The sequence below is a fragment of the Megalops cyprinoides genome, chromosome 3, assembly GCF_013368585.1.
Source record: "Megalops cyprinoides isolate fMegCyp1 chromosome 3, fMegCyp1.pri, whole genome shotgun sequence".
Taxonomy (NCBI): domain Eukaryota; kingdom Metazoa; phylum Chordata; class Actinopteri; order Elopiformes; family Megalopidae; genus Megalops; species Megalops cyprinoides.
This window is the reverse complement of record NC_050585.1, coordinates 1823388-1847787: the sequence shown is the minus strand read 5'-3', so window position 1 is coordinate 1847787 and position 24400 is coordinate 1823388. Positions and strand designations below refer to the sequence as shown.

The following is a 24400-nucleotide window of genomic DNA, read 5'->3' as shown; positions in this document are numbered from 1 at the left end:
GAGTGCATTTTGTGCACCTAGTTCACCTAGTGTGCAATTCAGTAACAGGTAAGAGCTGAAACAATAGTGACATTGAGTTCATAGAAATTGGTGGGTTTTATCATCAAAAGAGCATCTGTGTTGGGTTTCAATTTGAAGGCATAAAGTGGTGGATGGTCTCTGTCAGCATGTGCTTCTGTACTGAAGTTTCCCCTCTACCCTCCCTGAAATGCACCTTCTTCTGCATGTTGGGCAGATTTTGGGAGCCATGCAGTTTGATTTCTCCACACTGCGACTCTTGTGTCTGGTGATCAGATGTCAGTTGTGCTGAGCCAGTGGCACAAAAACAGATGTTTGAGTATTGATTGGTCTTTTCAATGACAAAAATAATCAGACAGTTGTATCCTTTAATTTCTGTATAGTAATGTTTTTATCATATGCCAAGTGACATACAAGTAGTAGTTCCCTTAAGACTCTTTAAGTAGTTCCCAGGAATCACAATCATGGCTGCAGACCATTCACAATGACCCTCACCTTGCAAAAATTATTAAGGGGAGACAGTGAATGAACAGCAAGAAACAAGTGACTGTCTAAGGCCACAGTGGAGGCAAATTCATGAGTGTTTCTATTTTTTGATTGTATGTAGTAAAGATTTGTTTGTGGTGAATGTTGTGGAGTGAAAAGCACAGTGACAGTGGATGGATTTTGAGAGTCCAGCACACAGTAGCAGTACTTAGTCCCCCCCATGGAGTACGGACTGGATCAGAACAGGGCTGCTCCTGCTCTCTTCCCCCCTGTTACTTATTTGACTTTGGTGTCCGTGTCCCTCCCTGTCCCTTGTCCTTGTTCCGTGTGCTGGTGTCACTCTGTCGCCCTCCCCCCAAGTAGAACTGCTGGCACAGAAGAGCAGGCGGGTAGTAGCCGAGGGGAAAGCGGAGCCCTGCGGTAAGACATGCTCGCTGTTCCTCACGCTTCTGCTCGTTTGGTCACATGACTCCCCCCACGTGCGCGCACACACACGCATCCTGTCCTGTTTCGACTCTCCCTCAGCCATCATGCTCTCAGCCCTGGAAAGGGGACTCTTCGCCTCCAGCCCAGATACCCCCCTGCAGGATTCCCTCTGAAGGCTTGTTCAAAACCACTGGCAGCACGCGGTTAAAAAAAAAAGCAGAATTCGAATTTGGATGGCACAAAGGGCCTTGAAAGTGGGGAATAAATACAAGGTTTTATCTGTCAGAGGAGTCCTTGGTGTCGCTGATTGAGTTGGCGCAAGCGTGCGGAACACCCGGGGAACAGCGGGCTCTTGTGTTTGCGGCGGAGAGCTGACTGGGCTCCAGGCTTTTACAGTGGAAAAGTGGCTCCCTTCCACGCCGCAGCCTGTGAGGCTCTCTTTCAAGGCGCACAGCTTGGTGACTGCCCATCAGGGGAAGGGGTGGGGTGTTGGGTGCTGGCTGTGTCCCCTCCCTGCCCCGTCGGTAACACAGTGTACCAGCTGAGCATGCCTGATTTATCGTTTCACTGTTAAGACTTTTATCTTCCACAGAGCACCACAATGGCTCCTCTTTCTGGAGGGGTGGCTTGAAATGCATTTTCAGTGTGACCTTTGACCCCAAGACCATCTGGGTGCTATTCATTTTAATGCAGTAAACGGAGCTTTTTCCGCTGGTGAATATAAGGCTCTGTATGTGAACACACTGTTGCATGGTCTGTAGACTGGTGGCACTTTAGACCCCTGACTGTCATGTTGATTCAGACTGTTGCACAACATGCAGATAAAGGAAGCACCTCTTGAGGAACTGAGAGACATTTTAGGTTCAGTGTGGCAGGTGGAGAACAGCTCCAAGCAACCATGTCACCATGTTGATGACATGGCCCACTTGTGTGGAAGATGGAAGCCTAGCCTCCTTCCCCATTATCAGTACTGTTCCTTATGAGCTCTGCCTCCATGGAGCAATCCGGGCTTGGGTGGATCGATCCAATCACCTAGTGCTTTCCATCGTCCTATCGGGCTCTGTATGTTGGCTTTGGACGTGACCTGCTGTGGCAAATTACATGTGCGGTGCTGTGACACCACAGCTTTTTCTGTTTTGGGCGGGGGGTGTTCAGTCTAATGACTTTGTCCTTTGGCTTACAAATTCAAGCAAGCGCCACATTTGTTTTCTAATTACACAAACTTTGACATTGCTTTTAGGTGTTCCTAAAGTCATGATCATGCATCAGACTAAAAAGAAAGCGTTGAATTGCTCAACCTGAAGGACAAGGTGTAGTAGAAAATTGAATGTCCCCTGTAGACTCTCCTGTGTACTGGTAATCAGGTAGTACCAGATGAGTGTTCCCTTGGAGATGCGTTTGGGCTGCATCCTGCCTGCAGCAGGGACACACTACTCCAGCCACACGGCTCTCGCTCCCACTGTTTCTATGAGGGCGACTCCGCTGCCCCCTGCAGCGTGTGACCCTGTTGTTTCTCTCCCTCTCTTTATCTGTCTGCACATGCGTGTATTCACATGCATTCTCAGGGCTCGTCCAGCGATGCGTGATCATTCAGAAAGATGAGAATGGCTTTGGGCTGACCGTGAGTGGAGACAACCCTGTGTTTGTGCAGCTGGTCAAGGAAGGTAAGTGTGTATGGAGGCCTGCTGCCACCTGGGACAGGGATTTTGGGGATGCATCCTGTGTGGGGTCCTCCTTGTATGTGCTCTCCAATCCCTAAATTTCAGCATGCTTGGCGTACACCCCCATCCAGCAATGTTCTAGAAAACGTATACATACAGTGTGTGTTTCTGCATTTGTATGTGAATTTGTGAGTCTGTGTGTGTCCCGCCAGGCCCAGCTGGCTGCACGCAGTGGTAAGATAATCATACTGAAAAGTGTTACACAATTGCCACTTAATGGTCTTGTGTTTGCTGATTGTTTCCCTAAGTAGTCATTCCTAAGGGATTTTATGTCAGTGGTGGGGGTTCCAAGGAAAAAGATCACTATTTCAGCAGTTATTCTGGTTTTGCTGTCATTATAGCCCTGTATGTAGACTTCATACATGATGTATGCATGATTCATTTCCATTTTTATCAGTTATTTTGACGAGCTGGCTAAAACGTGATGAGTGTGCTTACATTGTCTCTGTTGGTGTGCATGGAAAAAAATAGATATAACCTTTTTTACCCTGAGGCATGTGCATGAAACAGCTGCAGACAAAACAGTCTTAAGTGTTATTTATGGTTTCCGTGAATTGGGAGTATAGCGCCTGTCTGCCCATCACTGGTGTTTATGGTGGGATGATACGTTGCCTCTTGGCTGCCTTATCCCATAATGAACCCTGTCTTATTCCTAGACTACCCTGATTGGGGACCAGCCCTGAGGAGTCCTGTGTTTAAGCTACTGGAGGCATGTGGTGCTGTTTACTGTACCATGCAGGGAGCCTCTGTGTTCTTTAAGTTAACTTTTTTATACATCTGGCACTGTACTTAAAATGGATCTGCTCAGATCAGATAGGAGGCCCTGCATTTGAGAGAAAGGAAAACAGCATTTATTCAGCCTCGTAGGTAATTATCGAGTGCTGTTTTCACATTTTGAATTATATTCTTATCTGTCAACTAACCTGTGATTCAGACTAAGCAAGTTCAGGGAATGGCATTCAGTGAATATGGTACCACACAAGTTCTAGTTCATCTCATCACATCGCCTTCATTAACAATGGTAATCCTCTGCACAGAAACTCCTCTGAGCTCGGGTAGATTTATGTGTTGTTGGCGGTCACTCAGTGTCAGGTTTAATCAGCCTGGCGCTTCATTTTCATTTGAGGAATCAGCAGTTCCCTCCTGATTCATGGTCGGGCCCTGTCTATGCATGTAAATGTAGAAGCGGATATCAATGCCTGTCTGTGTCTCCTTTCTCTCTCACTCCCTCCTGTAGATGGCGCTGCGATGCGGGCCGGCGTGCAGACTGGTGACAGGATCATTAAGGTAAAGCTGCAGGAAATGCCGCTGACTGCCCCACAGAATACTGCAGGGAGCCTGCAGATTCCCTGACTGGGCCCTGTGTCACATGCCACACAGCACTGTCAGACTGCTCCTCTCTGCCACCTGCTGGTTCAATCTGTAACTGTGACAGAGCAGCCAAACCTAATCACACTGCACTGGTAATGAGGTGGGGCCGTGAGTCACTTATACAGTGGCTTATATATGTAGAGTCTTACTGTTCTTGTAGGTCTAACGTAGTATAAAGTATTATCAGAAGAACTGCGTTATTCATGAAGTGCATTTACAGTAGGAGATCTGAGTTGTTATTGGTATTTTTTGTTATAGGTGAACGGGACCTTAGTAACACATTCAAACCATGTAGAAGTTGTGAAGCTGATCAAATGTAAGTACCTCTTGATAAAGAATGTTAGTGTCATGAATCATGAGAATATAACACATAGGAAAACCATTTGGCTGCTTGTACCTCTTTGATTTACTCTCTGTTCACCATGACCAGCTAAACAGAACCTGGAGTTCATCCTTAAACAGCTATTGACAGTTACATGATACAGTGTTAAATGATAATTACTAGGCAAAGTTCTGATCTGTCAGAGACCAGCCTCCACAGTCTTATCTACTGTAGGTGTGAAAAAACAGCAGGAGAGGTTTGTATGGTTTCACAGTTTAAATGTTATCCATTTGTTGCCCTTGAGATACGGTTCCAAATTTGCAAATTCATATGAACTGATAATTCATATGAACTTCAGTTTGATTGAGTTTTTTTTCCTACTGACATTGGCCAAAACTCAAAAATAAAGGAAACAGACAGAGCATAGATTATGGTTTTTGCATGCTTCTTTCACGAGTGCTGGCCAGTGTAATGTTGTGGGACACTGTTAAATGTGGGAAATGTATAAGCAGGCTATTAGTGTGCCTTTAGAATATTCATTATCTTGAGTATCCTTGAGTAGTGTAAGCATTATCCCATATACATTAAAAAAAAGCATTATCCCATATACATTCTTCTAACTGTAGCACAGTGGGATGAGTGAAGAATGTGGACTACAGAATAAGGTTACTACAGTATTCTTGAGCCAGTCCATCCCTCTTGCAGGGCACTGCATCTCAAAGGTGGACCACCTTGCTAGTTCCTTATTTCTATGTCAATTGACACACTGTACCATGTCACAGACTTTGAACCTTCTCAGACATAGCATAACTTATACATTAATAAAGGCTACTTCTTGTTTTCTTGAACTGGCAAAACTATAAGCCTTTATCAAGGTGAGGTTGTGTGCCTCCTAACCTCCTGCACCTCTCTCCTTGCCTCCGTCTCCTTTAGCGGGCTCCTATGTGGCCCTCACAGTTTTGGGGCGCCCTCCAGGGCTGCCCCAGATACCGTTGTCAGAAAACGAGGGGGACACGGGGGTGCCCTCCGTCACCTCCCCCCACTCACCCGGCCCCACGACAGGGGAGCGCACCTCCAGCTCCTCCAGTCCCTCAGAGCGGATCACAGCCCCTCTGCCTGTCTGGGTAAGATCCCACACTCCTTTCTCCTCGCCTCTTCGCCTGCCTCTCCCTCTCCATGTCCCTGAAGGCACAGCTCTTCTGAGCTCACCTGATCACCTAAAACACTACCACCTAAAGCAATTTCTTATGTCTCAAACTTTGTTTTCCTTCAAAAAATTCATGCACTCACATCTCTACCAGCTAGCATGTACCTTGTGTGGCCAACTGTTGGAACTTGGTCATGCAGCACTTCTAATATTGTTGACTCCTTATATGGCTTTTGCTTGTGTTGTACTCTGCCTCACGTTGTATAAAAGCATCTGCCAAATGAATGAATGTAAATGTGAATGTCCCTTCACTCTGTCACTCTCTCTCTCCCTCCCTCTCTCCCTCCCACACCTCCTCTCTCTGTCCCTACCTTACTCTCCTTTTTTCTCTCTTCACTCCCCCTGCCTCGATTTGCTCTCACTCATTTCCTCCCTCCCTCTCTATCTGTATGTTCTCTCTGTTCTGCTCCTCCCTCCATCCCTCCTTCTCCCCTCCCCCTTCCTGTATTCAGTCCAATCCACTCACTGCTTTGTGTGCTGTTGTTCTGTCCCGTAGGAGGAGAACAACATTGTCCACAGCCAGAAGGTGGACATCTTACAGAAGATGCTGTCCAAGGAGCAGCAGGATCTACAGGCAAGCTCTGCATTTTAATCAATAAGTGATAATGTGTGGAAATCTCATAAATAGAGAAGAACTATTATCAGCCAATTATTTTAGCTGATGCTTGGCATGTAATAGTACCATTTTGTGTACACAAGTTCCTTATTCAGCACTAGACATTGTCTTATGGAAATCCAAGGGACAACCAAAACTGACGTTGGCCTACCCCAAAGTTTGGAACTGCTGGATTTAGCAGCCTGTGTCCGCCAAGCACTTGATAACGACTTCCTGTGTGGACCATGTTTAGAGAAGTGTTGAGTTCCACTCAAAAGCATTGGTAGATCTTTGACTTCATTTCCCCTTTGTGTCATCGGCTTGCTGTCTTTTTCACTCCATTCTTATGAAGGCTGATCTCAGCGCTATGCCCATGCTGGCCGAGTTTTGACTGTGCACACTAGGGACTGGGGCTCTATCTGTCAGATGCAGACCTCAGCAGCTGGGTCAGGCTGAGCTCTGCGAAAGGGGGGGGGGGGGCTTCCTGATACAAAGAAGGCAGTGGTATAGAGAGGTAGTCCACATAACTTCCCTAACCCCCTCAGTAAGAGTTGACTAGAGGCTGGTTGCCATAGCAACTAGTGCAATACCAGAGAGCGCCATGAGAGAGAGAGGCTGGACGCCTATGTGATTCCTGTGACCAGTAGGGTCCTGCTGTAACCTCTCTCCCTTGAGTGGATCTCGCTTCTCCTCAATGTTGTCTGCACAGCAGCACTCTTAGGCTTAGGTACACTATTCTCTCCTTTTCTCTCTCCATCCCTCCTTCTCTCTCTGTCTTCCTTCCCTTCACTCTCTTCTTTACACTCCTCTTTTGTGTGTTTTTTTCTGTTCTCTGTCTCACCTCATCCTTCTCTCTCTGTGATTGTCAGTATGGTCTTGTGAGGCAGTATGTGATGATGCAAGTTGATCTGCGCTGTCTCTGCCCACTGTGATGCAGGCAATGAAGGAGGAGTACAGCAGGAACCCCACACCCAAACTACTGAAGGACATCCAGGAAGCCAAGAAGCACATTCCACAGCTGCAGGGACAGCTGAGCAAGGCCACAGGGGGCATGCAGGTATGCGCATGCTAATGCTGAAAGCATGAAGCCTAAAGCCTCAAGCCCTAAGCCTGGCAGAGTGGTCAGTCTCAGTCAGTTGTGTGTGGCAGTGTGTGATGTGAGTTTTTTTTCCAGTATGTCTGTGCCTGTGCCTGTGCCTATGCGTGTGTCTGCGTGTCTGCGTGTCTGTGTGTGTGTGTGTGTGTGTGTGTGTGTGTGTGTGTGTGTGTGTGCGCGTATGTGTGTGTCTGTGTGGTAGTGTGGCAGTAAATATGCAGCATGAGTACATGCTGTAACAGTGTCCTGCTTTTAGGATAGCCTTCCGTCCCCTCGGCCTGGGGATGTCCCACAGCTCAGCGAGGGGGAGGATGGCAGCACAGGTGACGCAGAGCAAACACTGTCCTCACGGAGCGACAGCGGCACAGAGGGGTCCTGGGGCAACAGCGCGGCAGCCCCTGTCAGTATTCCTCCGTGCTTCCTTTCACTTGCTCATTTACATTAGTGTGTCATCGCTATATGTGTGTGTGTGCAGCTTAACATTCTGCATCTCCGGTGGTTCTGTGCTTAGGTCACTCCCAGCCTCCCTTCAGCCCTCCCAGAGAGCCCGTGCCAAAGAGAAACCCCCTGTCACAGCCCAAAGACCACACCCAGGGGCAGCCTCAACTCCTACCCCTCCCCTGAGACAGAGGACACCGCCGACCCGGTGAGATACTGAGCTGTCGAGGGTGGTGGGACATTCTCCACAGGGACACAATGGAAAGGTTCAAGTGTGGGCGGAGTCACTGTGCACTAATATTTGCCCCTCACCTCTCCAGGACTCCCACTCCCAGTCCAGCCCCTCCCCCCACCTCGCCTCACAGATAATTGGAGCGGAGGATGACTACTTTGATACAGAGCAGGAGCAGGTAACTCCTCAGCCTGCACTACCCCTTTCCCTCTGAAGGTGTCACCTGGCTACTGTCCTGCCTGCTCATCCAGAGTTCCAGTGTCCCAGGCGTTGTTCTCTCTCTCACGCCATCTCTTCTCCATTCTGTTACCCGCTCTGTGTCTCTCCCACTCTCTAGATAAACGGCCAGTGTAGCTGTTTCCAGAATATCGAGCTGCTCAAATCTCGCCCTGCCCACCTGGCTGCCTTCCTCCATCATGTGGTCTCGCAGTTTGACCCTGCGCCGCTGGTAAGAGCCCCTTCACGTCTCCTAAGTGTACCCCCTGCCTGTCCTAATCAAGCCCCTGGCCTTTAGGCACAGTAGGAAAGAGAGTCCCTGCATCTGCTGCCATTCAGCTCTTTCTGCTGGCTAAACCTGGCATCTGAACATACCCATACGTTCGTTTGATAGCAAGCGCGTTTCCTGCATAAGGCAGGTTAGTTTCTCGGGTATGAATCTGAAGAGTTGGTCTTCAGTCACTGCTATCCTGTTGTGCTCCACCTGCAGCTGTATCCTGCAGGCTTCCAGATCCCCTAAGACTGTAACACACTGCAGGCCAGCTCAGGGGTTACTTAGCTGGAAGTGTGACAGGACAGCAGTGCCCAGGTCACTGGAGAAAAGAACTTGTAACCAGAAGGCTGTTGGTTTAAATCCACAGCACAGTACAGCTTCAGTACCTGTAAACAAGGTAGCACCTTCTGCTGAACTGCTGCAGTAAATGTCAAGTCAGTTCTGCGCATGGTATTTGTAGTCCATGGAGCGGCATTGTAAACTCTGTTTCTCTGCTCTTCCCTGCAGCTCTGCTACCTCTACGCTGACCTGTACAAACAGACCAATTCCAAAGAGACCCGTCGTGTCTTCATGGACTTCCACACGTTCTTTATGGACCGAGCTGCGGTGAGCCCGGGCTCTCTGCTCTTCTATAGCATGGGCTGTATGATCAAAGCAGGACCACTAACTCACCAAAAGACCACGATATCAGCACAGGGTCAAAACAGTCAATATCAAACTGAAACTGGAAGTAGTACAAGGGGTGGCAGTGTAGCATAGTGGTAAGGAGCAGGGCTCAGGTTGCTGGCTCGATTCCCTGCTGGGATGGGGACTCTGCTGCTGTACTGTTGGGCAAGATACTTAACCCACAATTGCCTCAGTAAACACTCAGCTGTATAAATGGATAACATGTAAAATTGTAACCTATGTAAGCCACTCAGGGTAAGAGCATCTGCTAGATGCTAGTAATGTAATGTGTTTCTCAAAGCTGGGGTATTGGGCATTGGGGGGAGGTTTCGGAAATTGGTGTTCTTTTGACAGTAATGCTGCATGTTCATCACAACCTCAGAATGGTTGCTTCGCACCTTCATGTGATCAGCTGAGACCCTGTGGGTGTGGAACAGCTGCAGTAGGGCTGAACTGAATGTGTCATCACTGTAGCCTCAACTGATGACGATGACCTTAGACAAACAGTAGCGAAAATATCATGGTCACAGAAGGATTTAGCTGTGTTTGCAGATGACATTTTGGATAACTGTGTTTGCCTCGGTTTGGAAATGTTTAATTTGTGCCCAACTTTGGTGGCTGTTCAATGTCATAGTGCATTTGTCACCATGTGGAGGGGCTCCTGCTTTGTCACAGATCTGAATGTCTCCTCTTTACCTGTCTTACAGAACCTGAAAGTAGCTGTGCCTGAGTCCATTGCCTCAGAACTGGGTAAGGTTCTTTTTGATCCCTGCATAAGCTCTGAGGGTTTTATGTATGTTCCAGTTTTTCAGTCGATATAAATCCACTGTTATTTGATCACTGTGTAATCAACCTGTAATCACTTGTTTTGTCCCTTTCGATTTTCATGTTTTGAGGTGTCACAGCTTGTTTTCAACAGTTACTCTCACAAGACGAGACAGTTCAGTCAGAGAATGATTTTGCTCTTGGTTTGGCTGTGCCTTTTTGTTTTGATACAAAAGTGCATTTCATTTTAAATACAAACACTGTAACCAAGGAGACTGACCTAACCAAGGCCACAGACATTAAAACCAGGGTGCCTCTGTGCTCTAAGAAAAAGAATACAGCTTGGTCAAAAAATCTGCAGTCTGAAAAAGTTTGGAAAAATGTCACCTGTAATGTCAAGTACACAAAGGCTCTTTACATCACTGTGTGTCTGTGTGTGTGCGCATGTGTCTGTGTGTTTGTGTGTGTGCGTGTGCGTGCATGTATGCATCTGTGTGTGCACGTGTGTGTGTGTGGTGTCTTCTCAGAGCGGAGGAGGCCAGAACTGATCCCTGAGGAACTCCACAGGCAGTACGTTCAGGTGCTGCAGGACAGTCTGATCACAGACATCCAGAGAAATCTGGAGGACTTCAGGTAAGAAAGAGCATGTTGTATACGGCTGTGTCAGGTTGAGTGCAAACATCACAAAGGGTTGTTTAACGTTGTGTTTATGGATGTTGAGTTTAGTGTTTGGTGTGTGTTTGTGTGTGAGAGTGTGTGTTTGTGTGTGAGTGAGAGTGTGTATGCCTTGTGTAGTTAATTATGTAGTGCCTGTGTTATGGTGTGCCTGCTGGCAGAAACCCAGTATAGGTTTTACCGCTATGTGTGAGAGTGTGTGAGAGTGTGTGAGAGTGTGTGAGAGTGTGTGTGCGTGTGTGTGCGTGTGTGTGTGTGTGTGTGAGAGAGAGAGTGTGAGTGTGTGTGTATAAGAGAGTATGTGTTTGTGTGTGTGTGTGTGTGTGTGTGTGTGTGTGTGTGTGTGTGTGTGAGAGAGAGAGTGTATGTGTGTGTGAGAGAGAGTGTGTGTGCATGTGCGTGCGTGCATATGTGTGTGCGTGCACGCACATGCAGTGTGTGACGCAGTGTCTGTGCTATGGTGTGTCTGTAGACAGAAGCGCAGTATGGGTCTGACTCTGGCAGAGGCGGAGCTGGCCAGGCTGGACACCGAGCGGGTCAGAGATCGCGTGGCACTAGAGAGAGAGCGCTCCTGCGCTGAGCACATCATCTCCAAGATCGAGGACGTGCTGTAAGCCCCACACGCAACACACCAACACTTCCTCGCTCACTCGGTGCTCAGATGTGCACTTTCTCATTCACGTGCTCACTTATCGGCCACACAAACTGTATCACATGCACGCACACAGGGGCTTTACAAAGACACTCTCTCAGACACACACACACTCTATTCCACACAGACACACACATAATTGGGCACCCTCTCAAAAACATACGCACATTTACGTACTCTCACACTTACACAAACATATGCAGTCTCACATACAGACATACACACAGACAGTCACTCCCACACACACACACACAGTTACACACAGTCACACAGAAATATATATGTTTTATCAGCTCAGCAGAATTATCAGGGTGATTGAAACAGAAAGGCAGTTGTGCAATTCAAATACCACAGCGCAAAGCTTCAGAGCACAGTTAACCAGGTCCTTTAGAAGTGACTCTGTGAAACAAGAGAAAACACATTTAGTGAGAGAAAAATACACTTACACACACACACCTGTAAATGAATGCAATACACACAACCTCATACACATTCTCTCTTTCATGTACGTACACACGCACACACATACAAACGCACCCAGTGCACCACAGTGTACCGCCTTCTCTCTGGGCTTTTTCCAAGACACTGAGCTGCTTGCGTGCCAAGACCATGGAGGAAAGCGGACAAACGGGCTAGATTACTGGGATTAAGATGGTTTGATCTTCCCAGACGTTTGCTCCTTCAGTTTCTGATATCATCTGAACCTCATCCCAGACAGGCTGTTGAGTGGCATTTTTGTTGTCGTGCCTTTGTTGTGGCCTTGTAGCTTGTAATACATGTTGTTTGAAGTGTTCCAGTCTAGGGTGGACTGTGGAAGACAAGAGCAGAGTTAAGACACTCTGTGTATGAGTTTTTGTAAATAAGACCAAGTGATACCCTCCAAGGAATCATACTGCATGCTGTATGAGAACTGAAAGTGTGCGTGAGGTTAAAATAACTGGGTCCCTCTCATTTTGTTTCAGGTTGACGTCACAGCCCACTGAGGAGGAGAAGTGGTAAGGGTTTCTCCTGTAAACACTGCTCCACAAACACGAGCAAACACCAAAGCAGCACTTTCAGGGGGCTGCCTCTGCTCTGGCCATTCCCCTTTATCAGTGCCGTCTAGTGTTAAAACAAAGGGTATTGCCCTTACTTTGGGGGAGCGACTCACACAGTCACTCAGTGAGTGAGGGAGGGACAGACATTAGCATTCCTAGGGCTGCTTAGTCACAGCCCAAACATCAGGCAGGAACACCAAGCAAAGGAATTTTTTGGCTTGAGGTGAAGCGTGGAGGCACACTCTTAAATGTTAATTGTACCATGCAGTCACTGCTGCCTGGTTCCTGTGGGTTACAGGAGGCCACAGCTCTGGAGGACTCAGAAAGGAACCTGAACAGCATATTGTCCACTGTTTCCTCTGTAGAAAGTTCATACGTTTGGTCTTTGGCATATATATATTACATATACATATGTATGTTTATCTACAGTTGTTCTCCTTTCTGTGGAAGACAGAAATAACATTTGCAGACGTACTGTTCCAGATTCCCCCATGTGCTGCTCGATTGTGGGAAGCAGCCTTTTTAACACTCCTGTCCTGAACAGAATCTCGATTTGTGTCTCTCCCTCTGTTGTTTGAGCAGCATCCTTCAGTGCCACCGTTCAAGCATATTTATTCATGCATGATTAATGAGCCATATGATTCTGGTGTATTCCATATGGTTGTGGGCTGTTTGGAGCATTGCAGCCGTATGTAGTAGCGGTGCCTTGTGGCAGATGGCTGGGTGCAGGTGGGGGCCAGAGTTTGCCGTAATAGAAAGCTGTGTGGGCTATTTCTGGAGCCATGTATGCTGTCATAGAGCATTGCATGTATTCACATGCTATTAGTATTCTATGGGACAGCACACATTGGAGTAACAGAAAAGCTGCATTCCTGATCCAGAGAAGTCTGCTGTCATGGAATTATAGTTATGCACCATCCACTAAATACTGGTCTGGTATTATAAGAGCTAAAGTTTGCCCATTGGAAAAAATGATGTCCCCATTACTGTTAGTTGTTTCTCTTGTTCTTTACCCATTTTTATTTGCTCCTCCAATATCCTTATCAGCGATTTCTAGTTGAAAAAAGGAAAGCAATTTCAGTTTCAACTAGTGGCCAGAAAAAAAAAAAAAAAGATGAAGGAACTGATAAGAGCACACAAGATGCAGTGCAGCAATACAAATGTATATGCAAGGGTGACATCCAGTGGACACATGAAGAATAGCAGAGGAGCAGGCTTGTTTTGAATGAATTTGGCAACAGGTTCATGGGCTGTCAGGGAAAGAGATATCTGTGATCTCAGCTTACCTCACCTGCATTGTTTACAATTTACATGTGCTCATGCTCAGATAACAATGACATTCTGTATGCAAACAAGTGATATTTTTTGGTGGCACTCTTCAGAGGTCTTTAACCTAATACGGCACACATGGCACTCTAGAGTTGACTAGGAGACAACATGCAGGAGTATGAGAAATGTTGATGGTTTTGCATTTGAGTAGGACAGGGATGTCATGGTGGTATTCCTCTCCGTGTGTTGCGTCTTGATGTTACTCCTGCTGTCTCCCATGGTACATTGTGTCTTGACACGGAATAACAACTGGTGTGCTGGTCTCTAGGTGTCTGTGGAAACAGCCTCCAGGTTTTTGCTTGATATATTGGGAGGTTGAATCACAGTCCTCCTTTGAAAATGGAAGCTCTGTTTGAACTGTATTGAAGTGGATGAATTAATAGTCACTGAAGTACATTACATTACATTCATTTAGCAGATGCTCTGATCCAGAGTGACTTCCAACACAAGGCAACAGAAGTTTATCCATTTGAGTTAAATGAGCAACAGTGTCAGACCAGGCTAAACACACTCCCAGACTAGTGAGTGTGAGTACAACACCATTTAAGCACTACCGCACGTTAGCAATATCATGTTGGTGTTAATAAAGGATTTTTCATTTTTCACTCACTAAAAAGTGTGCATTGGACTTTGTGACTGTTTTGGCCTTTCTTTTTTAAATGGTACACAGGTTTTTATCCTTTCCCCATTTTTACACACTCTTGTAGAATCTCCAACTGCATATTAGCACTTACATATTAGCATATTATTTTTCACACTAACAGCTTCAAAGTGCACCACAGTGACGCAAACTCCCATTGGAGGATAGGGGCATGTCCTCTTACATCTGAAAAGTTCATAGGCACATGATGAGCTACTGGATGCCTGAGAGCCATGAGACAAGATAAACCTGACAACAAATAAACTCCTACCCCTGCCGAACAAAGCCAATATGTTCCACTGCTGTGGTGGCTCAGGTAACTGTTGGCTGATGACCCTCGTCTGGACCTTAACATGGGCTGTAGATTTAGAACAAGAAATTTACCTGACTGAGCCAAATGTCACAGCTTTTGAACCCTTGAATAGGTCTTGAACAGAAAAGCACTCGCACAGATGCATATCTGATTTCAAATTACTTTATTATTAAAGAAAGTAAACCTTTTTTCGTTTTCTTATCTCTTCTCTCTCCATCCCACTGCGTCCCCTCTCTGTCTTTACCTCATTCTCTTTCCTCCCCTCTTTGTTTCTCTCGGTCTCCCCCTCCTCCCTCTCAGCACCACCATGCAGTATGTGATCCTCACCTACATGAAGCAGCTGGGTGTGAGGGTGAAGGAGCCACGGAGCCTGGAACCCAAACGTGTCCGAATCAACTTCCTGCCCAAGATCAAGGTACTGCGGCGCATCTTGCTCGCTCACTCACTTGCACTCTAATACTCTGCCCTCACTCACTCACTCATCCGCTCGCTCACACTCGGCCCTCACTTACTCGCTCCCTCACACTCTGCACTCACTCAGTACTCAGTCATCCACTCGCTCACACTCAGCCCTCACTCACTCAGTCACTTACTCACTCGCTCACACACACTCTGCCCTCACTCGCTCACTCATTTGCACTCTCACACTCTGCGCTCACTCGCTCACTCACTCACCCGCTCCCTCACACTCTTCCCTCACTGACACACTCAATCACACTCGGCACTCGCTTACTCACTCACCCGCTCCCTCACACTCTTCCCTCACTCACTCACTCACTCATACTCGGCATTCACTCACTCACTCACTCACTCACTCACTCACTCACTCACACAAACTCTGCCCTTGCCCGCTCACTCATTTGCACTCTCACACTCCTCCCTCACTCACTCACTCACTCACACACAAACACTCTGCCCACACTCATTCACTCATTCGCTTGATCTCTCACACTCTGCCCTTACTCACTCACTCACATTCTGCCCTCACTCACTCATTCACTCACTCACTCATACTTTCATCACCCAGTCCTCATTTAGTGAGTCACACTCACTCATTCACACACTTACAGCCTCTCTCATATAGAGGTCTATTGTAGGAAATGGACAGTGACTCATATCTTTCCTCTTTTGAGCAGAAGAGCATAAAGCCTGAAAAGGAGGGGGAGGAGAAAGTGAAGAAGCCCAGATTTCCCAGCATTCTCGGCCCTCCCAGGCGGCCCAGTCGGAATGATGTTACCTCCAGTAAGTGTCAACCTGCCCTCCTTTCAGGGGCTCATCTACTTTTTCAAAGGTGTGAGTGATGGATTTGTCCCATAAATTGCACTCCAACTCTAGACAAGCTGCCATACACATAATCAAATGGGGCGGGACTCGTGACCAAAAGGTTGCCGGTTCAATTCCCCACTGGGGCACTGCTTTTGTACCCTTGGGCAAGGTACTTAACCCCCCAATTGCCTCAGTAAATATCCAGCTGTATAAATGGATATCATTGTAACTGATGTAAGTTGCTCTGGGTAAAAGCATCTGCTAAATGCCAATAATGGAATAATGGAATGTAATCAAGCATGCAGGCAGAATGTTTGCTCTGTCAAACAAGGGGTTGGTTATGCTGTACATAAAGCAGATGTATGCTGTGCTCACAAAACACAGACATACTGTGCAGTACTGAGAATGCCAAATGGTAGAGCCTGCTGTCACTTTCTGAACATGGACACAGATTGTAGATCTAGATTTAGGATGTCTGTTGTAGTTTATGCTGGTACCATATAAGCAGGTAGCCTCTCGAGGCTCTATAGTACAGGGACTACTGCTTTTGAGCTTTCAGGAGAGAGGGCATCAGATTGAGGGAGGAGTCTCTCCAGCTTTGTCCTGCAATGCACCGTTCCTCCACTGTGTGTCTCACTCCAGCCAGGCCTCCCCCCTCCCCCCTGCATCATAGTAGCTCCATCCTATCCTCTGAGACCACACCTTGGGGGGCTGCTATGATCATGTGATGTTACCAACTGTGCATGTTTCTGTGTGTGTGCGCATGCAGTAGGCAAGGCCATGGAGATGTACAAGCCACGGCCACAGAAGCAGCTCTCCCAGCCGGCCATGAACATCCCTGAGCACCCGGACCCTGGCCGCACTCGGGGGAGTCAGTCCAGCGAGGGTTTGGATCCTACACACACCCCAGCGCTGGCCACCTCACCCTCCTACAGTGCCACTGTCAGCCAGAGCTCCGAGGGAGGGGGCCGAGACTCTGACACCAGTGAGACACACTTGTCCTCTTTCTGTCTGTCCTCTGTCTCACTCTCTCTCACACTCACTCTGTCGCTTTTTGTGCTCATTTACTTCTGTCTCTGTGTCTTCCTCTTTTTCACTCTGACTCTCTCTTCCTCTCTCCATCTCCTCTTCTCTCCCTCCTTCTTCCTCTTTGTCTCCCTCTCCATTTGTTTTCCTCCCTCAGTCTCTCTGTTCCAGCATGTCTTCTGCTTCTGTCTGCTTTGTCAGTGCCATTAGGAGTCACGGCACTGCAGCTATTGCAGAGCTCCATTTTAAAAATAATTGCTTTTTCTTCTGATTTGTATGCTCCTAATACGTTGCTGTCTAAACTAAGTTGAAGAGTCCTTTGTGTTTTTTTTCTGGGTAATAATGCATTTAGTGCAGTATAATGAATATACATTCCATTTTTGATCATTGTATAATAGTATGGTCTTTTGTCCTGTAACTGCTGTATTGACAGTATTTAAACTCAAGTTGAATTAAAGTCAAAATAAAAAATTTAAAAGGGCGTAGTTCATACAGCAGCAGACAGGCATTTCAGTAGAACAGCTAAGTTAACCCTACCCTCTCACCCCCCAGGCCTCACGCCTTCCTCCGCCCTCCCCAGGCTGGGTGAGGGGCTGCACTCAGCTGACTCCCAGGACGGGACGCCCCACACCCCCAGCACACACTTCGACTTCAGCCCCTGCAGCCTGGAGCAGAGACAGGAGGAGGAGCGGGATAGTGACAGGTGAGCTAACCTGGGCTTTGCGTTATAATTCACTGACAGAACGATTGAGAACAGTGGGTGTTACTTTATCATTACTTAACAGGACAGGTGAGGTCAGCTGGTCAGGGAACTGAAGCAACAACCTTTTGGTTATGAGCGGTGCCCCTTACCACTACACCACAGTGCTGTCCTTTTTTGTTTGTTTGTTAATAAATATTTGATTTTATTGCAATGTAATATTCATGCTGCACAAAACACTCCTTCTCCCTGAGCAAACGTAAAAAATTGTCTGTTCCAAAGCCTGACCCCGCTGTCATTAGGGATGGCACAAAGTTAGCCACTCCTAGTGACAGTGAGGGGCAGTGACATTACAACACTTGACAGCGCCAGCTCTGGGCACAGGCCATGATTGTAGGTCCTGTTGCTGGCAGTGCAGTGAAGAGGCTGTCTTGTTTTCCAGGACTCTGGAGGGAGGCACACCTAAGCCAGTCAGGAGGTGAGTGGCCCTTAGGTGCTCTCCAGCTAGCTGCTGACATTGTATGTATGTGTATGTGATCATGTTGTAATTATGGATGTGATCATGAAACATGACAGGTAAGGCATATTTGGCTATTCTGAAGGATGTCAATACATGTACACCGTGCTTGGGTGTGTATGCACACATGTATGCGGGGTGTGTATTTGAATATGTGGTGACAATGATGGTAAAAAATGTATGTGATGTCATTGTATAAGCCACTGGTAGTAGTGATTGTGGACCTATGATGTATGATGTGTGTCAGGACCTTTCTGTCAATCTCTCACTCCCTCTCTCTCTCTCTTTCTCTTCTGTTCTCATCCTGTCTCCCTTTCCTCTCCCAGGATGGATACGCTGAGCAGCACAGAGGTCCAGAGTGAGGATGACCAGGGGAATGAGACAGAGTGGGAGCAGGACCCTCCAAACTGGCAGCAGCTGGTGAGCCGGGAGGTGCTGGCCAGCCTCACACCTCATGAGATCAAAAGACAGGAGGTCATCAACGGTGAGCCACCCCCCGGCTGCCATAATCTCGATCTCCTGACCATTAGTTATTAATCTTCTGTTGGAAGATGAACCACAGTATGGCATTGTTTTCAGGGCAACAGTGAGGTCATAGTAAGGAGTGTGCTAATTTGAGAGGTGGGCGGGGGGTGTTCGTTTGCAGAGCTCTTCTACACTGAGCGCGCTCACCTCCGCAAGCTGCGAGTGCTGGACAGCGTCTTCTGTCAGAGGCTTTCAAAAGAGTCTATTCTGCCACCTGCAGACATCAAGAACATTTTCACCAACCTGGAGGACATCGTCCAGCTGCACGGTACTCATCGCTGAACGCTGACCACGCCCTGACCATCCGTGACCACACAGATACACGCTGACTGCGTGCTGATGCTGACTGTCCACACACACAGACAGACTGAAGGAATGCAGTTACATTCAGACCATACATTGTTACATACTGGCAGACACACAGTCCTATTCAGACCCCGCACTGACCCATTAATGGTACGGTACTGTAACGGTGCTGTAACTACTCTGATCACACAGCCGCTATACAACAACAGAATTGTCTATGTGCTTTTCCGTTCGTCCATTCACCCATCTGTCTGCCTAACATCGCTGCCTGTTGTTCACTGCAGCCTCTATAACTGAGCAGATGAATGTGATCCGGAAGAAGACTGAAACGGCTGTCATAGATCAGATAGGAGATGAGCTGCTGTCCTGGGTAAGAGCCCTATGGGTCTGCCATCAAGAATGGGGCCTGCAGTGATAATGCTGTACTTTATGGGATAGGCATCTTTTTGTGCAGTGATAATACTATGTTTTAAGGCATACTCTTCATAAAGTGATAATGCTATGTTTTAAGGGATATTCTTCATGCAGTGCTATGCTGCGTTTTAAGGGATACTCTTCATACAATGAAAATGTTTTGTTTTAAGGGATACTCGTCTATGAATACAGTGATAATACTACGCTTTGTGGATACCCATCTTTTGATGCAGTATGTAACAATCTGCACTAAATAATAGTGTTTTAGTTACCAATCGCTACGGGTATTATCTGAATATACTTTTCAATTAACCGCAAGCACAAAAACACACAATGCATAAACTTAGCTCGTAAGCACAAATACACACAGTACACGCACACAGCTCAGTTGATCACACATATATTTACAAATTATCCCTCTCCCAATGCATAAATGCGCCTCCCCAAATCACCATAAAGTCCAATAAAGTCCCACAAGTCTCACAAACACGCAATCGCGAACCCCGACGTTTCTTCAGTGTCACCCGATAATCCCAAAACAGTCCGACACGCGTCTTCAGTGAACACTCAATAATTCCTCGCAATACAAGAAAACAAATCAGTCTCACAGCTTCCGTTGAGTCTCGGCCGAGATATTCCTTGTCGCTGAGGCGTTGTGGGCAGAGCTAGAACCACCTTGACAGAGAGTTTCTTTGTAATCCAAACGCGCGCCGCTTCCACATTTCAAAAGCTCCCTCTTCACTCTTCCGTGTTCCCATCAACCTCTCACGTCAATCAGCTGACTCGTTCCCCTACTACGTCAGCCCCCCGCTGATTTCACACTGGATAATCTTCACATATTCAGGCATACATACAGGTAAACACACATTTTTAAAGGCTTATTATAAAACGGAGCTACCCTAGTTCATACAAAGGAAAATATTGTTAGCCTCGTCACTCTTCTTATTTTCTACGACTGGCCAACAAGAAAATGCTTATGTGGCAGTGTCACAAGTAGTAATGCTGTTTTTTATATGATACTCATCTGTTTCATGCAGTGCGCCATGCTTTTTCAGTACTTTTAATGCAAAGAAGTTTTCTATAATTGACTATCTGCACTTCTGAAGCATGGAGTACTTTTCGGGCAGGGCTAAGGGGTTGGACACGCAAAACCGCTAAAATTTAAGTGCAATATCTCAAAGCTAGCTTCATGTCCAGACACAGAAAGATAGTGCTAGCTAACAGCTGCATTACTGCTGCAAGCCAGATGGAGAGTAAATCCAAGACGATATGCCAGCTGATAAAATTAGCATGATGAGTATCTCTGTCAGAACTCCTGCAATGACTCAGTCAGCACTCCTGTTGTGACTCAGTCAGAACTTGTGCAATGACTCAGTCAGCACTCCTGTTGTGACTCAGTCAGGACTCCTGTATCGACTCAGTCAGAACTCAACCAGTGATTCAGTCAGATCTTCTCCAGTGGCTGGAGCCAGTCAGGGCCATCTCAGTGCCTGACCCTGATGTGTCACGTTGGGTTTTCCAGTTCAGTGGTGGTGAGGAGGAGAAGATAAAGCGAGCAGTTGGCACATTCTGTAGCAACCAGCCCTTCGCTCTGGAGCTCATCAAGACCCGGCAGAAGAAGGATGCACGCTTCACCTCCTTCATGCAGGTAAAGGCAGCCAGAGGCATGCTGGGAAGGGTGCACAGAAGGGCAGCCCAGTTGTCGACAGAGCTTGAAGGCAGAAGATTCAATGCTCAGTGCCAGCTCTTCAGGTTCTCAGGGGATGCTGCAGGCTTGGTTACATAATGAAGAGGCAGCAGTGTGGTGTAGTGGTAAGGAGCAGGGCTTGCAACCCAAAAGTTGCTGGTTTTACTGTTGTTGGTCTTGGTAGTGTGCCCTTGAGCAAGGGAGAAGACCAAGATTGCTTCAGTAAAATGTGCAGCTGTAAATGTGGAGCATGTGTTAACTGTAAGTTCTTGGATAAGAGCATCTACTAAAAAATAATGTAATATCAATATCAGTATAGACACAGTGCAAATATGAAATGAGCATTGAGCGTAAATTTCCACTGCCCTGAGGTTATAGCAAAAAAGTGATGAAACACTTTTTTGTTGTAATTTGTAATTCAAATTAAACATCGGTACACAAGAAGGTTCCTTTTAAATATTTAACAAACATCCTAGTAAAAAGTTCCAGTGTACTTGCAGAGGTGTGTTTTCAGTAGCTTGGAGACAAAGACGGAAAGAACGAAAGCACAGAGACGGCTCTCCTGAAAGTGCTCTGTGTACTGGGTCCTGACCCGTGCTGTGGTACCATAAAACCCAGCGCGGATTCTGACCTCACAGCGTCATGTTTCTTTCACATGGTTATTTCAGGAGGCGGAGAGCAACCGTCTGTGTCGCAGACTCCAGCTGAAGGACATCATTCCAGCAGAGATGCAGAGGCTGACCAAGTACCCTCTCCTCCTGGAAAACATTGCCAAGTACACAGGTGCAGTACAGGTTGCCTACCTCTGGGGGTGCCACAGAGTGGTAACCTCACAATTAGCTTCAGTCAAGGTGTCCTCACTACAACTCAACTTTTTGTAGAAAATCTTACATGAACAGTGAAAATATTTCTCAGTATAATTTCTTTTATTTGTTTTTTTGTTTTAAATATAGCCTTTTCAGTATGCACTTATGTCATGTCCTGATGGCTGCTGTTTGTTTCATTCATTATTCATCATAATTCATCGTGGACAGGATTTTCAAATTCACAAAAATGTGTGATCATTCAGTATTTCTTATTCATTTGGATCACAGTGCATTATATTATGCTGTACTCTGCCATGCTCAAAGTACAAGAGAAATTGTCTTCATCATACTGCATTACAACCTGGTGTGGCTATACAGATTTGATTAACAGAGGTTTGGACTCTGGTTGTCGACACGGAGCCTTGTGACAGTTGTGTGCACCCCAGTGTGGAATCTCAGGAAGGCTCCAGTGGGTGTGTTTTAGAAGTGGGCTCAGTGAACTGAAACGGACCTGCACAGATATTTTGAATCAGTGTGTTTAATTGAGATCTCCTCAAAACCCTGGCTCAGGGACAGCCAACAGTGAAGCACGGCTCTGCTCTGTCAGACCGATGTTGTTATTTAAACATCTCTTTAAGGGGAGACTTAGTGCATACTGTCAGGATCAGGGGCCTCTCAGCCCCGGCTACATTTGCTTCAGCACGTATCGACTAAACGTGACGTCTGACTGCTGCTGAATTAAGGACAGGAAGCATGTGCTTATCACAGAACAAATGGTGATGATTTCCCCTGTGTGTGCTCTGCAGAGGACGCCAAGGAAAAAGAGAAGGTAAAGAGAGCAGGAGAATGTTGTCGGAAGATCCTCAACTATGTCAACCAGGCTGTGAAGGAGGCTGAGAACAAGCAGGTGATTTTTGGGGGGGCCAGGCAAAGGTGGATTGAACTGTCTGTGATTTACACACCACAGTACAGAATATACTCTCTCACTTTTCCCTCCATCTTGTAGGCCACACACAGACAAGCTTAGACATACACTCACACACACTCGCACAGTCAAACACACTGTAGATTGCTATTTCTTCCATGTTAATGTCTCTTTGTCCCACAGAGATTGGAGGACTACCAGAGACGGCTAGACCTGTCCTCACTGAAACAGAGTGAGAACCCCATGATCTCAGAGCTCAAGGTGAGTCACCATCCAGTCACAGAACAGGCCTGGGCTAACTCTTCTGATGAAGGTATAAATATGAATGTGCCACTGTATATGGAATACTAACGTGAGAACATAAGAAGTTTGGTGAAGAGAACATTCAGCACAGCCAGACTCGTCATTATATCGATAGTCTAGAAGGTATTTAATTCATGTGTCTGCTTCCACTGTAAATCTTAACAAGCCATTCCATGCATTGATAACTCTCTGAGAGGAAAAATACTTTGTAGTATTAGTATGAAATTTACCTTTGACTAACTTCTGCCCATGTCCTCTTGTTCTGCTGACAGAGCTAATCATGAAATAACTTCTGTGGTACTCTTTATTTAACCCTTTTAAAAATGCAGACACCTCAGCTAAATCTCCCCTGTTCTTTTGTCTAGACTAAAAAGATATTTCTTTGGTCTTGTTGTTTGGTTTTGTTAACTTATTTGTTAAATATATCAAACCAGTCTTGTTTCCCTTCTCTGTTCTTCTTCAAGAGCCTCTTTGACATTCCTTTAATATAGCACCCATAATTGGACATAGTACTCCAAGGTAGTGGGGCAAAGGCATTGTATAAAAATTGATACAATCTCCTTTGATTTGTACTTTTTCTGTGTATCCTAGCATCCTATTTGCATTTTTACTTTACAGTTAGACTTGCATCAGCTATTACTGCTCATTTTCACACACTCTAGATTTGCACTGTTGATAAAATAATTCAGCCTTACATTGTAATTTCCTGCAAGTATAATTATTATGTATTACATTTGACAATGTTAAACTTCATTTTCCACGACTCTGCCCACTTCAGTATTCTGATTAAATCTTGAGTCACTTAGGTAGCTTCCAAACCGCTAGTTTCATCTCCAGGTTAAGTGTCATCAGCAAATTGAACTGTTATCCTTCTAATGTCCTTAAAAAGTTGTTAATATAAATAAGGGATAGCAGTGGTCCCAACACCAATCCCTTCAGGACTCCAGATTTGTTAAGCATGATCTCCCTGTGCTAAGACTATGCTGACTATCATTTATGATTGTATTTTTTCAAGAAATACTTCTAATCTATCTATTATGATGGATTACAGAAATTTACACAATGTACAAGTTAAGTTAACCAACCTGTAGTCCCTTGGATCAGTGCAATCCCCTTTCTTAGTATTCCACAAGCTTGTTTCCAGTCATAAATAATGTCACTTCTAGGCCAAGGTACCATCATGTTAAATGCTGTGCATTTGTAAATTATTTGCCTCACAGTGGATTGATGGAGCTCAGATCTTCTTGAGATGATTTTATAGCCTTGCCCAGAGTCATGTGCTCTCACTACCCTCTTCCTGGTGTCCTGTGAGATCTCCTTTCCTCTTGGCATGATGTGTGTGCATTCACCTGTATGGGTAACACCAAACTGGCCAGGTTTCTTATCAGAGTCCTGCCCAAACTCCCTCCTTTGATTGGTTAATTTGGTACCTAATTATTTACCCAC

The 24400-nt window shown here is 46.2% G+C and overlaps 1 protein-coding gene across 1 annotated transcript in view; it reads left to right on the top strand.

Moving 5' to 3' along the window:
* Positions 1 to 24400, top strand: part of arhgef12b (Rho guanine nucleotide exchange factor (GEF) 12b) — an 89206-nt gene that overhangs the window by 54765 nt on the left and 10041 nt on the right. The window contains exons 4-30 of the mRNA XM_036523423.1: positions 2496 to 2594; positions 3889 to 3938; positions 4281 to 4338; positions 5278 to 5468; positions 6048 to 6125; positions 7084 to 7203; positions 7499 to 7642; positions 7754 to 7888; positions 8001 to 8090; positions 8250 to 8360; positions 8910 to 9008; positions 9776 to 9818; positions 10361 to 10466; positions 10981 to 11118; positions 12123 to 12155; positions 14780 to 14894; positions 15616 to 15721; positions 16515 to 16730; positions 17324 to 17474; positions 17914 to 17949; positions 18315 to 18472; positions 18635 to 18781; positions 19104 to 19189; positions 20756 to 20881; positions 21589 to 21703; positions 22533 to 22633; positions 22835 to 22912. Coding sequence (XP_036379316.1) covers positions 2496 to 2594; positions 3889 to 3938; positions 4281 to 4338; positions 5278 to 5468; positions 6048 to 6125; positions 7084 to 7203; positions 7499 to 7642; positions 7754 to 7888; positions 8001 to 8090; positions 8250 to 8360; positions 8910 to 9008; positions 9776 to 9818; positions 10361 to 10466; positions 10981 to 11118; positions 12123 to 12155; positions 14780 to 14894; positions 15616 to 15721; positions 16515 to 16730; positions 17324 to 17474; positions 17914 to 17949; positions 18315 to 18472; positions 18635 to 18781; positions 19104 to 19189; positions 20756 to 20881; positions 21589 to 21703; positions 22533 to 22633; positions 22835 to 22912 — 2930 coding nt within the window. The remainder of the gene's footprint in view (positions 1 to 2495; positions 2595 to 3888; positions 3939 to 4280; positions 4339 to 5277; positions 5469 to 6047; positions 6126 to 7083; positions 7204 to 7498; positions 7643 to 7753; positions 7889 to 8000; positions 8091 to 8249; positions 8361 to 8909; positions 9009 to 9775; positions 9819 to 10360; positions 10467 to 10980; positions 11119 to 12122; positions 12156 to 14779; positions 14895 to 15615; positions 15722 to 16514; positions 16731 to 17323; positions 17475 to 17913; positions 17950 to 18314; positions 18473 to 18634; positions 18782 to 19103; positions 19190 to 20755; positions 20882 to 21588; positions 21704 to 22532; positions 22634 to 22834; positions 22913 to 24400) is intronic.